The 14,170-nt window shown below is 38.3% G+C and overlaps 1 protein-coding gene across 7 annotated transcripts in view; it reads left to right on the top strand.

Moving 5' to 3' along the window:
• IFTAP (intraflagellar transport associated protein) overlaps positions 1 to 14,170 on the top strand; it is a 65,715-nt gene that overhangs the window by 19,514 nt on the left and 32,031 nt on the right. For 6 of the 7 annotated variants that reach the window (XR_008466273.1, XR_008466272.1, XR_008466274.1 and 3 more), the window contains exons 3-5: positions 6,934 to 7,091; positions 8,542 to 8,613; positions 9,565 to 9,619. Coding sequence is in view for 3 of the 7 variants with exons in the window: in XM_054200547.1 (XP_054056522.1) it covers positions 6,934 to 7,091; positions 8,542 to 8,613; positions 9,565 to 9,619 (285 nt within the window). In the remaining 4 variants the exon portion in view is untranslated. The remainder of the gene's footprint in view (positions 1 to 6,933; positions 7,092 to 8,541; positions 8,614 to 9,564; positions 9,620 to 14,170) is intronic. The other variant, XM_054200549.1, reaches the window with a different exon arrangement.

Raw genomic sequence — 14,170 nt, 5'->3', positions numbered from 1 at the left:
TATACTTGAGAGTAACAGTTATTTGTCTTTCCCCTGAAGAAGCATGTACAAAAAAAGTTCTTTCCTGTCTGTTTTTTAAACATACTACAGTAAGGCAAGTATCCAAAAATGACAGTCAAAAGTAATAATTGGGACTTAACAGTTTACCCTTTTAAGTCAGAAATAGTCCCACTGAAGTTACTTGTCCCAGTCTGTAGAATATGTATTTATCCTAGCTGAGGACATGGTGTAGTGAAATTTCCTTAGGAAATTGGCATTATTCAGAAATTAATCAACCCCATATTACTGATTGTAATAAAAGTTGACCTTTTTTGAAGGGAAAAAAAAAGGTAAACAATACTTTTTGCTGATTGTCATTTAATCAGGGTAAGATCAAAGACATTAGGGGAAAAGGCTGCACTATCTGAATGTCTGTTCTGATGTAGAGAGGAAAGAATTGCACAGGCATAAGTGAGTTACACTGGGGAAGCGCTGCAGTGAAGAAGAAGGGATTCAGCAGCAAAAAACGCCCTTGTTAATTAGAGGTGAAGTATAGAAATGGAAGACCACAATGTTTGACATTTTGGACTTTCAAGATGTGTTACCAATATTAATTTGCACACTTAGGCAAGTAAGTTGTTATTTTCTCTGCTGTATAGATCAAGTTACTTTGACAGAAGAATTCTGCTTGCTCAGTGCTACGTTGAGGTCACTGTCATCAAAATTAGTGAGGGTTTTGGTTGAGTAAGATTGGAATGGGACTTTAGGAATTCAGATAGCTAGGAGGCAGACAATTAGATGCTGAGGGTTGGCAGATATGATATAGTATCTATGGAACATCCACTGCCTTTTTGGGTGGCAGCGGGAGGCTAGGCAGGATGCTGTAAGACTCTTAAAACAGCACTACAAAGCAAAGTTTAGGTGCGTGAATTGCACCTGGATTGCTCTTATGGACAGGCATATGGGATCCCAGTACTTACTCTATGGGATGCTTGGTCTTTTTGTCATGAAAAGTTGGACAAACTGTATTGATTTACAGAGGTTTAGGCATTTAAGTGCATGAAAACAGGAAACTCAAGAATGTGAATCAGAGCTGGTTTTCTAGGTTAAGTAACTTAAATAAAACACTATGTTCTATTCTCAGCTGGGCAATATACGAGTAGAGGGAGGCTGCAATTTTTGGTTGGGTTAGTCTAGAAAATCAGGGAGCTGGTTTGACTGAAATATCAAAAAGAAATAGAAGGCTTTAAAAATTATCTTCACAACAGATTGGATTTTTGGCCTTGAAATTTGTTTTTTTCTCTTACAGCTTTGCATTTAGGGTAAATGAACTCAGCACCTATTTCTCCTACAGTATGTTACAGTCTTTTGAACATCTCAAAGTGATATTTTATGGAACCATTTCAGTGACGGGGTTTGTTCTTGTTTTAAAATGTGGCTGTTTGCTGATGATGTGTTTGAAGAATGGAGATAGTGAATGAACATGAAATTTGTCCTTGTGAGCTCTGTCCAAGACAGTTGTCATGCTACTGCGAGTAAAATTATTTTTTGTTCAGGAGTCCTGCAAAAAGTCACTGTATTATGTGAATCCCAGATTTTCCATCAAAGCATAACTTGGAAGGGATTTAACACATTCACAGACCTTCTGCTGGCCCTCAGTCCAGCATTTTGAGGACAAAGAAGTAAATTGGATCTTATAATAGTAGCTTTGCTGTTTAATTTTTTTTTAATAGTTAAAGGTGCCTGTTTATCATTTCCACTCAATTTTTGTTTTTGGAATGAATTCATTGAATTGAAAAAAGGAGGGAAATACCTGGTAGTTTGTATTGTTTTCTCCAGTGTATTATCCCAAGTCAGGCTTTCTACAGTATATTATTGGTTGCTGCGTTGAAATGTTTCAAACTGTGAGTCTTTTATGATTACTTTGGGGCTACTGTTTCATCTAACAGATTTCACTGATGGGAAGTTTTTCCTGATAATTGTGGTAGCTCTCTTCTCTGGCCTTGAGATAAGTGACTCTGTTATTCTTTGAAACATGTAGGTGATCAGTGGACTGATCAAAAGACTCCCTTCCCAATTGGAAGACAAAGATAATTTTAAACAATATAGAGGATAGATGGCAGGGGAGAAAAAAATTATCAAGCTGGATATACTTTCTGATAGAAATATGTTTCTGAAGTCTTGTCATGGTTTCAGCTGGGATGTAGTTAACTTTTTGTGAGCAGCTGGAGTAGTGCTGTGTTTTGGATTTGGGATGGAAATAGTGTGATGGATTTGGGATGGAAATAGTGTGATAGGGTACCGTTGGTTTTGATTGTTGCTAAGCTCTCAAGGCTTTTTCTGCTCCTCACATTGCCACACCAGTGAGCAGGCTGGGAGGGCAGAAGAAGTTGGGAGGACACACAGCTGTGACAGCTGGCCCCCATTGACCAAAGGGATATTCCATGCCATATGACATCATGCTTAGCATATAAAGCCGGGGGAAGAAGAAGGAAGGGGGGGATGTTCGGAGTTAGAGTGTTTTGCTTCCCAAGTAAACATTACGTGTGATGGAGCCCCGCTTTCCTGGAAGTGGCTGAACACCTGCCTGCCGATGGGAAGCAGTGAATGAATTCCTTGTTTTGCTTTGCTTGCGTGCGTGGCTTTTGCTTTCCTTATTAAACTGTCTTTATCTCAACCCTCAAGTTTTCTCACTTTTACTCTTCTGATTCTCTTCCCGCGTTGCAGCTGGGGAGAGTGAGCGAGTGGCTGTGTGATCCTACCTGCCGGCTGGGCTTGAACCAGGACAAGTCTGCAACATACTTTTCAGTGACACGCAGTTATGGTGGATACTACTCTTGAGAGATTCAGATTTACTTTTCTAGAGACCTAAGCTGGCTTATTTGATTGTTACGGTACCGACAGTGGAATTTCTGAAAAGCAAGACTGAAAAACCGTCTGCAGAGTGAATATATGAATCTTTCCATCAGTTCAGCATTCTGCTTCTGCTACTTTTTCTTTTGTTTGTACCGCTTATTTTGGACTTCTGTCACATATTGTAAAGGCCAGTATTGTACATCTGGGTCTTGGCAGGCTGAGAACTGTGACCGTTAATTATCAGTTAGTCAATTATCACTTAGTCAGGGGGAAGGCAGAGCGATCTTCTTGCTGGTTTGAATGTGATTCTTCCTCCTTCCCCGTCTCTTTCGAAAGTAAGGACATAAATGGTTTAAATTCAGAACACTGTCAAAGGAACTCGGATGTGATATTTCTCTGCAGGCTGTAGTTTTTTCAAATTTAGAACAATTTATGTGTGTTAGTTTTACTAATATTTTGTAAGATCATGACTGTTACTGCTTCAAGAGAGCCAGTTATGTGATGCATGCATTGACAAACTATAGGTATCAGTAGTTACTGTGGACATCTGAAGGTGGATCTTACTGGCCCTGAGGGACCGTGCCTGAGGCCAGCAACATAATGTTTGATTCACCTCCCCCCCTCCAATTTATGTGGCCTAGCCTCGTTATGCACATGGTTGCACAGCTGATAGTCTGTCTGCAGCATGCATTTCACAACTGCTTTGGGTTGGTTAGACTTTTTTTTTTCTTTCTGAATTTTTCTTCACTTGCAGTCATGAATCTAGTATCACGTTGCAGTTGTGAGTGTTTCATCAAATGTAATGTTTAATATTCTATAACCCAATAACTCCTGGATGGTCTTAACCAGAAAAAAGTTTCTGACAGCAGTTTATGACGGATCTCATAGGAAAAGGGGTAGTGCTTCTATCTGCAGTCTAGAGTTGGTAAATGGCACATAAATAGTATGAATGCACTTGATATCTTATTATCTCATTTAATCTATCTAGCTTTTTAACTGTGACAATAGCTCAGCTGTCCAGAAAGTAAATCACCTAATAAAATAAGTTTGTCAGCTCATGTGTGCCATCTAATTATAACCGTCCAACTATGTGTCATAGGTCTTTTGATGTTAAAAGTTATATTATTTTTTTGGGAGAGTCCAGAACCTGAATTTTGGAGAAGGATGATCTGATTTATATCCCAGAAGAATGACTACAGTGGTATCCAAGATAGGCATGGGTTGTGCAAGAATATCATGTTTATTCAGAGCCTGTCGGCTGTATGAATTATGTTGTTGATCATTCCAGTTGATAATGCCTTTTGTGTCTCTGTTGACCTGGCTGAGAAAAGTGTATGGCTTCCAGAAGCTTCTTCTCGCTTCTCATACATAAAGGCTCCTGATGTGCACAGGTCCTCAGTCCTTATTGTTACTCGTCAGGTCTCCACATGTTTGGCTACATAATTTGCTAATACACATATACTCTAAAATACATTAATATGCTTTTGTGGGTTGTCAGTCTCTAATATCAAACTTGTCAGTTTTTAGTATAAAACAGGAAGTTTGTCCTGCTTTACCACCACAATAACAAAAACTTGAAGCTTTTTGAGCTAGTAATATAGTTCTTCCTATAAAGTAGGGTGACAGTAAAAATATCTTCAAATAGTGAGTGACCATTTTACTTGTCAAGAATTTAAAAGAGGGTTTCCTGTGTGATACTGCTTCATTTCCATGGCTTGAAAAAGAGACTGCGTAGGAAGAAGAGATTGCCCATATGTACTGCTGTTTCTAAATATTGTTTTAGGAAAGTACTTGCTAATAAAGCAGGGAGAAGCCAGATGTCATATCAAGAGACCTGGGATTTAGGAATTATTCAGAGGATGCATCTGTGGTCTGAGCATTAAAATCTGTTTGCTAGATTGCTTTGGTCTGGTGTGATTTACTTTCAATGAACCTTACCTCTTATCTGTGTGGCCTCTAGGTTATGCCCAGACTGCCACCCCTTTCTATGTGTCATGGTAACTGTAGCACAGAGCTGTCCCTGGGGATTAATAACTCTTTGGTAGATCGCTCAGTGTAGTAACCCCAAGGACATCATTAAAACTCTCCACAAGAATTACTTCAATGCCTGTAACATATAATTACGCTTTAGAAATGCACTGCAGTGCTTCTTATTTTTCCAACTAAACCCAAGAAACTCTGTTAAATGAACTTTTATCTTTCATTACGAACGTGTGGTGTGAAGTTAATTTGAATTGATCATCCTATAGCTGCTCCATATTGTGATAATGGGACTTCTAAAATAAAAAGTCCTACATTTTTATTTTGGCCATGATTACTATATTTTTTGCCATGTTGTAGGAAAAAAACTACTTAGCTTGGTTTCGGAAGCCCATACTTCCATGCACATACCTGTCCTGATCTGTAATTAGTTCCTAGATCCAGTCTGTACTGTTGAGATTTCATTTGATGATCACATATCTGTATCCTAATTCTGCTGCCTGCTCCTTGCTCCATGGACCTGGCTGTAGGACAGTCAGAAGCCCTAATAATTGTCTTAACTTTACTCTTGTTGTCCAAAGAGTTGTTAAAGGTCTGAAGGATATCACAAGCTGTCATTGAAAGACTCAGTTCTGTTTCTGAATACTTTTTCATTTTCAGTGAGGGCCCAATTAGCCACTATTAATGTGTAAAATAAACATGAGAGAAGTTAGTCCAATCTTCTGTCATTTTGCACTGGCAAAACATTTTTCCAGTCTGTCTTACAAGACCAAAGGAATCCCCTGCTTGAACATCTGTATTTAATCTTTAATCTCAGGACCTAAACTTCTGGAAGTTAAATATCACTGGCGTACTGCTGTTTGTTAGTCTGATTCCAATAAAAAAATACTTACTTGCAAAATTTTCGCACCCAGTCAAATTGCTGATATAGGGAGGAAATCAGATCGGTCATAAGCTAAGTGAAGAGCATACTATAGTTGTTAAACACTGAAAGCAGCAGTGCTTAAAGAAATCAGCTCAAATTAGGTGTTTTACTAACTAAAGATACAGGGGCTAGGTTATGGACCTGTCAGCGCATTTCATCACATTGTCCTGGACTGGTGGAGATTCTGGCAGTGGTGCCCAAAGACAGCTGAGAGTTCTGCGGGTGCTGGCCCTGGGTGAACTCACAGCCAGTATCGGTATCAGCTCTGACAAGAACTGCGACACTTTTATACTAGACAACATGGGCATTTTTCGAATGGCTGTGAGGTTTGCACATGGGGCACATATTTGGGCTGATAGCTACTATAAACAGGTGAGACCAAGATACCGAGGCAGAAAATACAAGAACTACTCCATTTTTGGACCAGGTCATCCCTGTACTATGATCAAAATCAGAATTCTTTCTTGTGCTTGATAAGAAGGTACACCATCAGTTAGGTATGTGAAGGAATACGTGCACCTGAACTGCTTAAGATGCCAAGTGATTTTGCGAGCACAGATCTCACATGAGCACAGTTGCTGGACTTTTAATACTAGACATGTAAGTAAGTGTTGGGAGTTGGTGTTGGTGTGGGGGAATGAGGAGGGGTTTCTGCTTTTAATTCTAAAAGTGTACATCTAAAATAGCTCTACAGAGTATGTGCAGTTACCATGGGGTTTATAGTGGTGTCGCAAAGAGGAGACTCTCTTCACATGTGTTGGTGTTTGCAGTGCCGGATGAAGGCATGGGCACAAATGTCATTTTGTGCAGCATTCAGAGAGCATTTAAACAAAATTTTAAAATAAAAAGTAAGGTGTAACCTTACTTACTTTCTTGCTTTTTTGGGTATTTTCAGTGCTCGGGTTACTTTTTCAAGTTTTCTGTATATTGCATAGACTTTTGAGGCAATGAATTCTTCAGAATTGAGGAACGGGTGATACTCTATGCACTTATAGTTCAAATTGCATATTTGGTTTTATGATAAAGATTGCAAAATATGATGTGCATGGAAGCTCTGAGCATGAGAGGAAAAGTCAATGTGCAAAATAAGTCAATGTGTAAAATAAGTCAGTATTAGATCTAATGAAATTCACGTTTTTCTTTTTCTTGGATAGTGCATTATGTTCTCTGATCTGGTGTGATTCTCCTTGCAGAGGAAGAGGGGAAGACAATTCAAGGAAGTAAAGTGGACTCCCTAAGAAAAACATTTTCTACTTCTGAATTATCAAACAGAAATAAACAGGATGGCTCACCTGGAAGAAGCAAAGAAATGTGTGTGTCTCTTCCACCACAGATGTCAAATGATAATGAGGTAATGAGTTAACATTTGTCCATGTGGACAAGCACCACATTCAAACAGATGAAAATATGGGGAGATATACTGTCCAAATGTTAGAAGCTAGTGGTATTTATCCCATCCGAAGCAAATATTTAAAATACTACCTAAGTGTGTAATGCTTACAGAGGCACCTGCAGGGATCACGTTTGGCAGTGGCATTTGCTCGACTGAAGAGCTTCCATAAACTGACTAATAAATAAGGCACCCTGCAAGGACCTTTGTAATGCTTTCACTGAAGCCTGCAGTTAACAGTAGAGGTTGGCAAAAAGGAAAAAGTCTTGAGAGTATGGATGCCAGCATGCACAGAGTTATTTTGTTTCTTGGGGATTTTAGCAAGTACTGAATTCTGTGTTACTGAAGCTAGATTGCTTCAGCTACCTAAAGTAAACAGTAAGCAGGCCAGAGGCATTTTTAATCTTCTGAAACATATGAGATTAGGGATTTAATGTGTAGGGACAGTAAAACAGCAGACATCATCTGGAGAGAGCGAGATGGAAATCTGAGTCCACTTGTTAAGAACTTCTCCCCTTCTGCCTGAATAACAAATAACTAAGCTATGATCTAGCCTGTACTCAAAAATTCCCTTCATTAAACTTTTTATTAAAAAAGAAGTAGCAGGTCATTTTGTGCAATACAGAGAGCAACACACTTAAGTGCCGTCAAATGGTGGGCCTGCCAGGCCTTGGTCAAAGAGCACAAACTGTCATTTTCCTCCCTATTAGCACATGCTTTTGATGCGGAATCAAGCAAGGCTTTTAAAACAATCACGTTCTGTCAGTTGATTGTGCAATAATAATGACAAGAATCTTTTTGACATTTTCCTAGTGAAAAATATGGTTGCTTCATTGGGATAGACTGCTTTTGGGTGTCTTACTTTAGCCACTTTGAATTGGCTTTCTGCCCCATGAAACAATGTTCAACTGCCATTATCTTTTATTTAATGGAACATCTTAACACTTGTTTTTGTTGCTACAGAAAAAAAGTTTCAAGCATGGCTGCACATTTTTGTCACATTAGCAGTTTAAGAAACAAATACAGTAATAGTAGAATGCACCAGAAAAATTGCTAGCATCGTAGCAGGAGGAGCCTGTAATTCAGTAAGTTGGCCACTGTAACTTTTAAGCCTGCCCTGAGGAAAGGAAAGAGGGAAAAAACTGCTATTGAAGACAATGCTTCTGTTCTAAATGCTGCTTTTTAGGCATATTATGATTACTTGCACTGTTGTTCCAATTGATTCATCTGGTCCTGTGTAAGTTTTCAGAGGATTACCTGCATACGTTCTATTTTCAGGAGCATTACATTAAATTTTTTAAAAAAAAATAAATACACCATAAAGGATCTGTACGTGTACATCAGGAGGTGTTTTGACTGTGATTTTGGTTCTGTTTCACGCATATAAGTATTTCTGCCTATCTATTGACAGACAGGGATGAATGAGAGCTGGAAACCTCGTGTCTCTGATAGAAATGGTCTCAGTCTCTCTGAAAGAGTGAAAGTGAGTTTTTCTTTAATTTTCTTCAAAGTGGGAATTATGAGTAGAACATGACTGATTTTTGCTTTATTTATTTACAAGGTACTTAGGATTTGTTGATGTATTTCTTTCCTATCTGTGGGAAAGAAGGACGAGAGCATCACCATCCAGACTTTTTTTCAAATGTTAATGAGTATGTACTTTTAAAGTGTAAAGGTTATGTAAGTGTTGGTGATAATTGTGTCAAATCAGGTTGGAAAAATTATGTAAGAGCATCTCTAATTACTGAATGGAAACACAGAAGACTACCCAGTGCATATAGTAGATCCTCCATGGTAACACTATTTGCACATAGGCCTTTCACTCTCACCCTGTGAATCTATTCAGAGAGCTACGTGAAATAAGAAATGTCTTTTCTTGTAGTATGTTTTAGATAGCTTAGACCAATTTGAAGGGACATCAGCCTGAAAAAACAGTAGTGCAATGTCCCAGATGAAATACTAAAAATTTAATAATTCTTAGCTTTTTGATTTTCCATTCAGTTCAGCATTAGTATCAAACCAGAAGGATCAAGCTCTACTTTGCCTACAGCATGTATTGTCTCTGTGCCATATACAGTGAGCATGCAAAACTCCAGAGTAACTTACCATGTATCTTTTTCCTATGAACATATTTTACTTTTCCATCTTCCCACTAAGTTCCTGAAAAAGTTGCTGTACAGCTTGAGCTTCTTTCCCATCACTGTAGTTGATATGCAGCAATTTTGGCAGCAATTCTTTGCCTATACTTAAAAAAGTATTTCCTTTTGAGTTACACATTTCAAAGAAAACTCACATGCTTTCTTGGAAAGATGCAGGGGAGAATGGAGAAGATGAAGGAGACAAAGTAATGCTTTTTTGCTTTGCTCTAGATTGTAGTATAAGAAATGGAATTAATACATTTTAATTATTTTCCAATTTGGGGTTTTTACGGCAGGTGGACAAGTACTTAGATTTGGAAGATGTAGACACAGATGAAGAGACATGCTGTGGTAGGTTTCGTCCCTTTTCATATTCACTATCATTGTCTGTCTTTGGATGCAGGTGTATGGACATTGTTTAAAGCAACACTTCTTCTCTAATAAAAATATTCTTCCTCAGTTCTTCTATTGCTAGAAAATTCCCCAAATTGCCCAAGTTCCCCAAATTAAAGTACACATTTCCTCACTCTAAGCGGTAATGAGATAGTAAATTATAAGGAATATTTGTTGTACTGTGCCTTGGTGAGCAGTTATTTTTTTTCAAGATTTTTCAGAATTAAAGAACTCTTCTTGTTAGCAACTTTTCTACGTTTTTCTGCACTTCTGTTTTGTACTGAAATTATTTTGATTACAGAAGTTTCTCCATAAATTAATGCGGGTGCTAAGAGAGATTTCTATAAAGTAGAAATATTTAATGAAAATGTTGTCTCTGACTATTAAAATTATTTCATCCTGGGTTTTAAATTGATCAGACTAATTTTTATTCACAGTGAACTTCTTTAAGGATTCCAATTATGAGCATTTTGAGTTGTGTTGAACTGTTCCATACATCTATAATAATTTTAACTCTCACACTTATAAGAAGTAAATAGAAACCTAGTGTCTGTAGTTATTTGTCTATCGTAGGTGCTTGTGTGGTCTTTATTACCACCAGAATTGTTGACCTTTTAGTGATTAAATATATTTTCCTCGTCTATTACCTGTGACAGCACAAAGAAACCAAGCCACACAAATTATGGGATTTGCCTAAGGTCACTAAAAGAAGCTGTTGCAGAGCAGGACGTTGGTTCTCAGTTCCTTGGTTATTGCCATTTGTTTAGTCTGTCTAATCCATTAAAGCTTTGATTAGTCTTTCTTTTCGGTATGTGCAGAATTCCTATCAAGTCAGAGGGCTTAGAGACTTCCAGTTGATGAATATTTGGAGCTTGGCTGTAACTCACAAGAAAATAATAAACTAAAATAAGCCAGGTTTACAGATTCTTTCTCCAACCTGGGCATTTCAGGAAGGGAGAGTAAGATAGCAGTCCTGTATGAAGTACAGACATCAAAGCTTTCTTTTGAGTGCGGTGTTCATATGTACCCATTTTTCCCTTTGTAGGACATTGTTCTGTGGTTATGTCTTCAATTCCGGTAATATCTATTAAAAACCCTGGGGCTCACTGGTGGAAGCCTAAACCCATGTTTCACTTGTATCATAATGAAATGAGAATTGTCTATATCGGGTTAATGGAAGTATTGTTAGATATCTCTAGTTCAAAACGGGCGACAAATTGGATTATGAGAATTAAGGCCAACACTAAAATACCAAGCAGGGCAGCAGTGAGGAAAGAACTCTGCCAGAGCTTGGGGGTAGATCACCACTTTCTGGACCACGCCAGACACTGCCTCTCTCCAGGCTTTTCTATGTATTTGTATGTATGCAAGAGTAAATGTTAATCACATACGTTTAGAAACCCCTGGTAAAATTACCAAAATGATCATCTGCTTGTACTGTCTGAATAGCACTTTATGCAAGCCACATTGGGAAAACCTTTCAGTTAGTGCTTTTATTGGTGATTATAAAAACAATAAACATAACATTATACCACCACTACTGGAGATTATCAGTCTGCTAACTACTCACTTTTTGCGTGACATTTGATTTGGCTTTCAGGCTCTGTTCTCCTCAGCGCTTCCCATGAGACAGCACTCCCAGCACAAACTCCCTGCACAGGCTGCCTCAGTGCAGAAAGAAGTCCTATCAACTCCTAAGCAATCAACAGTGCTCACTAACAACATTAAGCATTTAGATTGTGTTTTATAACATCAAAACACTGCATAGCCAGAAGCTAATTATTCCTTCTAAACTGTGTAAGGAAAGTGAACAGCATCCAAATTTGTATCTGGCAAGCCCACAGACTGGGTCTTGCCCAGGGCTTCTTCAGTAGAGATAGTTGTTGAGTCAAGATGAAAAATTTCCTCTTGACTCCTAAGTGCAGAAAATAGGACTTAGAGTTTAATAGTTGTCTTACGTGTCAAAATCCACTTGATTGATAGGCTTCATAATAAGAGAGGTATAATCATACTCCTGTAGAAACCATAGCAACAAAATGCAAATTAAAATATAAAATAGTGTCACTTTATTGTTTGTAATAATAAAGTAATATAAAATAATATCCCTGTTGAACACTGATAAAGGATTAATTCCGAAGAATTCCAGTTTGTTTATAAGTGAGGCAAAATGTGACACAAATTTGAAAGATGTTCTGTTGCTGGCCTTTTTAAATGCTGCCACCTGTATGTCAGAATAAATGATAGATTTAAGACTTCATATTGGCAAAACAAGCTAGGACACCCAGTGAAAAGCGTCATACCTTGCTAGTATAATTACAACAAGCTTTTATCTCTGCTTGTTACTGGCAACAGTTCAGTATCTCCGTACTTCATTTAGCTTTAAAGGGCAGATCAGTTAGCTGAGTTAGCAACTGTACATTAATAAAATAAATATTCACCCTTAAGGGGGAGTGGATGAAAGCTGACAGTGTGAAAAGCATAGTAGAAAATAGGTGTTAAAACATCCCATCTAAACCAGTGCCTTTTGGGAGATGTCCGGTAAGAATCATTCTAGTGGGTTTTTTTCTCCATTTTTTTTTCAACTTATTTTCCTAAGTAAGTCCAATGTCTTCTAAGGTGTGAATGGATACAGCTGCTTCTTACAAAAATAAAAGCACCCCATAAATTTGGCCAGTATACAAATTCATCGTAGCTGTTTTCATTAGACAGCACTGGGCTGAAAGCCTGAAACCAGGGCAATGCTTTGCATTGTGGGACTTTGGCACAGTAAACCATGATTGGCAAAGTAAAATTGCTGCCCTAAACCATAGCTTTAGTGCATTCTGTAGAGACAGCATGTGTATGGTGGACTGTTAAATTGCTCTTTCTCACTAAATTTAATGTGTAACTGTAAGTAGCTTAAGGCAACAATAGAGATCATCAGCCTTTCTCCAGGGATGGATGGAGAACGCCTAGTACCTATGTTTTGGCAACAGAATTACTTTCCAGGACTGGTGACAAATCACTTGCTGCAGGGCTCGAAGGATAGTTAGGTAATAGGAGGTAATATTTGTATAAGGTACAAAATAAGTAAAAAGCATATCTAGAGACCATGAGTGTGCTATTTTTTAAATGCAAGAGAAAATTAAAATAGGACTAATTAAACATATGGGTGAGGCTGCATAGGCAAGGATATCAGTCTCATCCAAATCCAGCTTGGAGCCCTGAGGTACTGTAAACTTGTCTTTTCAAAGTCTTGGTTCTCTATAACCCCAGAGAGGTTGAGGAGAACCCAAGTGACTCAGTTACTTTGAAGCTGAGGCCAAACATAACTATTTGATTATTTAAATAATTCTTTAGGCAAATTATATCAATTTCTGTTATTTTCCTTAGTCTACGCCTTTCCATTTATATTTTGAGCCTATATTTACATCCAGAAAAATCAGATTGAGGAAGGGGATTCAGAGTTAAATAATGTGGATTTTTTTCAAGTATAGGGCTCCCCATAGCTGATGAATCTCTTTTCTTTTTTCTACTCCAGTCCCTGCAATCCATTTAACACTGCCTCGAGATGATTTCACACTACTCATCAGATTGGGGCTAACAGCCTGAAGCCTGTGAACCAGGGGAGACAGCAAAATCTAGCTTTTAAGCTTTTTTCATTATCATGACTTCCGTCCTCAGCTCCTCATCAACAGCGTTTTTGTGAAATGTAGTGTCTGAAAGTGGTAAAACCTGTGTTAGTGTAGCTATAGCATCATTTGACTACAGTAAAGCTAAAGATTTAGGCAAGACATTGAACTCCTTCACTCTTGAAAGTTCAAATCAGGTTTGTGCCAATAGATTCTTTCTGTACTTATAATTAACGTCAATGGTACACAGTGAGCAAAAACCCCCAACTCAGCAGTGTTCAAAGATGTAGTAATCTCTTCCTCTGGGTCTATCGTGTGTGTGTGTGTGTGTGTAAGGTACTAAAGACAAGACAACTGATCGGTTTCCAAATACACCCTCATTAAAGTGTGCTGGACTTGAGTAAAATCATTAGAGTTCACTGCCATATCATCCAGGAAGTTGATTCTTCATGGTACGAGGAGAGGTGCATTTCAGAATCTCTTCTCAGATTTTTCGATATCACTGCCTGCTCAGCTATCGCTATAAGTGGTGCCGTTGGCAGTATCCAAGGCTTTCCTGTTGCTAATTAATCACCTCCACAGAGAACATAATTAGCAGCTTAATTAGGATCATCATCCACTAGAGCTGTAGCATCAGCCTAAACCAGCTGTGAGGTACTGGCTAAAACTTACAGTAGCCTACAGTTCCTTCGGGAGCTCCCACTGAGAAGGAGGACTGTTAAAACTCCCTAATTTTTCTCTCTGATGGAGTTTCTTGATTAAACATTATCAGGGAAAGCAACATTTACCGATTAGAGTTTCATACGCTGTCGCACAGCCAGGATAGAGAGACAAAGCTCATTTCTGGCATGTCTACTGGCAAACAAAGGTTGATTACCACATTCTTATGGGGTGATTG

The sequence above is a fragment of the Rissa tridactyla genome, chromosome 4 (genome assembly GCF_028500815.1).
Source record: "Rissa tridactyla isolate bRisTri1 chromosome 4, bRisTri1.patW.cur.20221130, whole genome shotgun sequence".
NCBI classification, from domain to species: Eukaryota; Metazoa; Chordata; class Aves; order Charadriiformes; family Laridae; genus Rissa; species Rissa tridactyla.
This window is presented reverse-complemented; position numbering and strand designations above follow the sequence as displayed.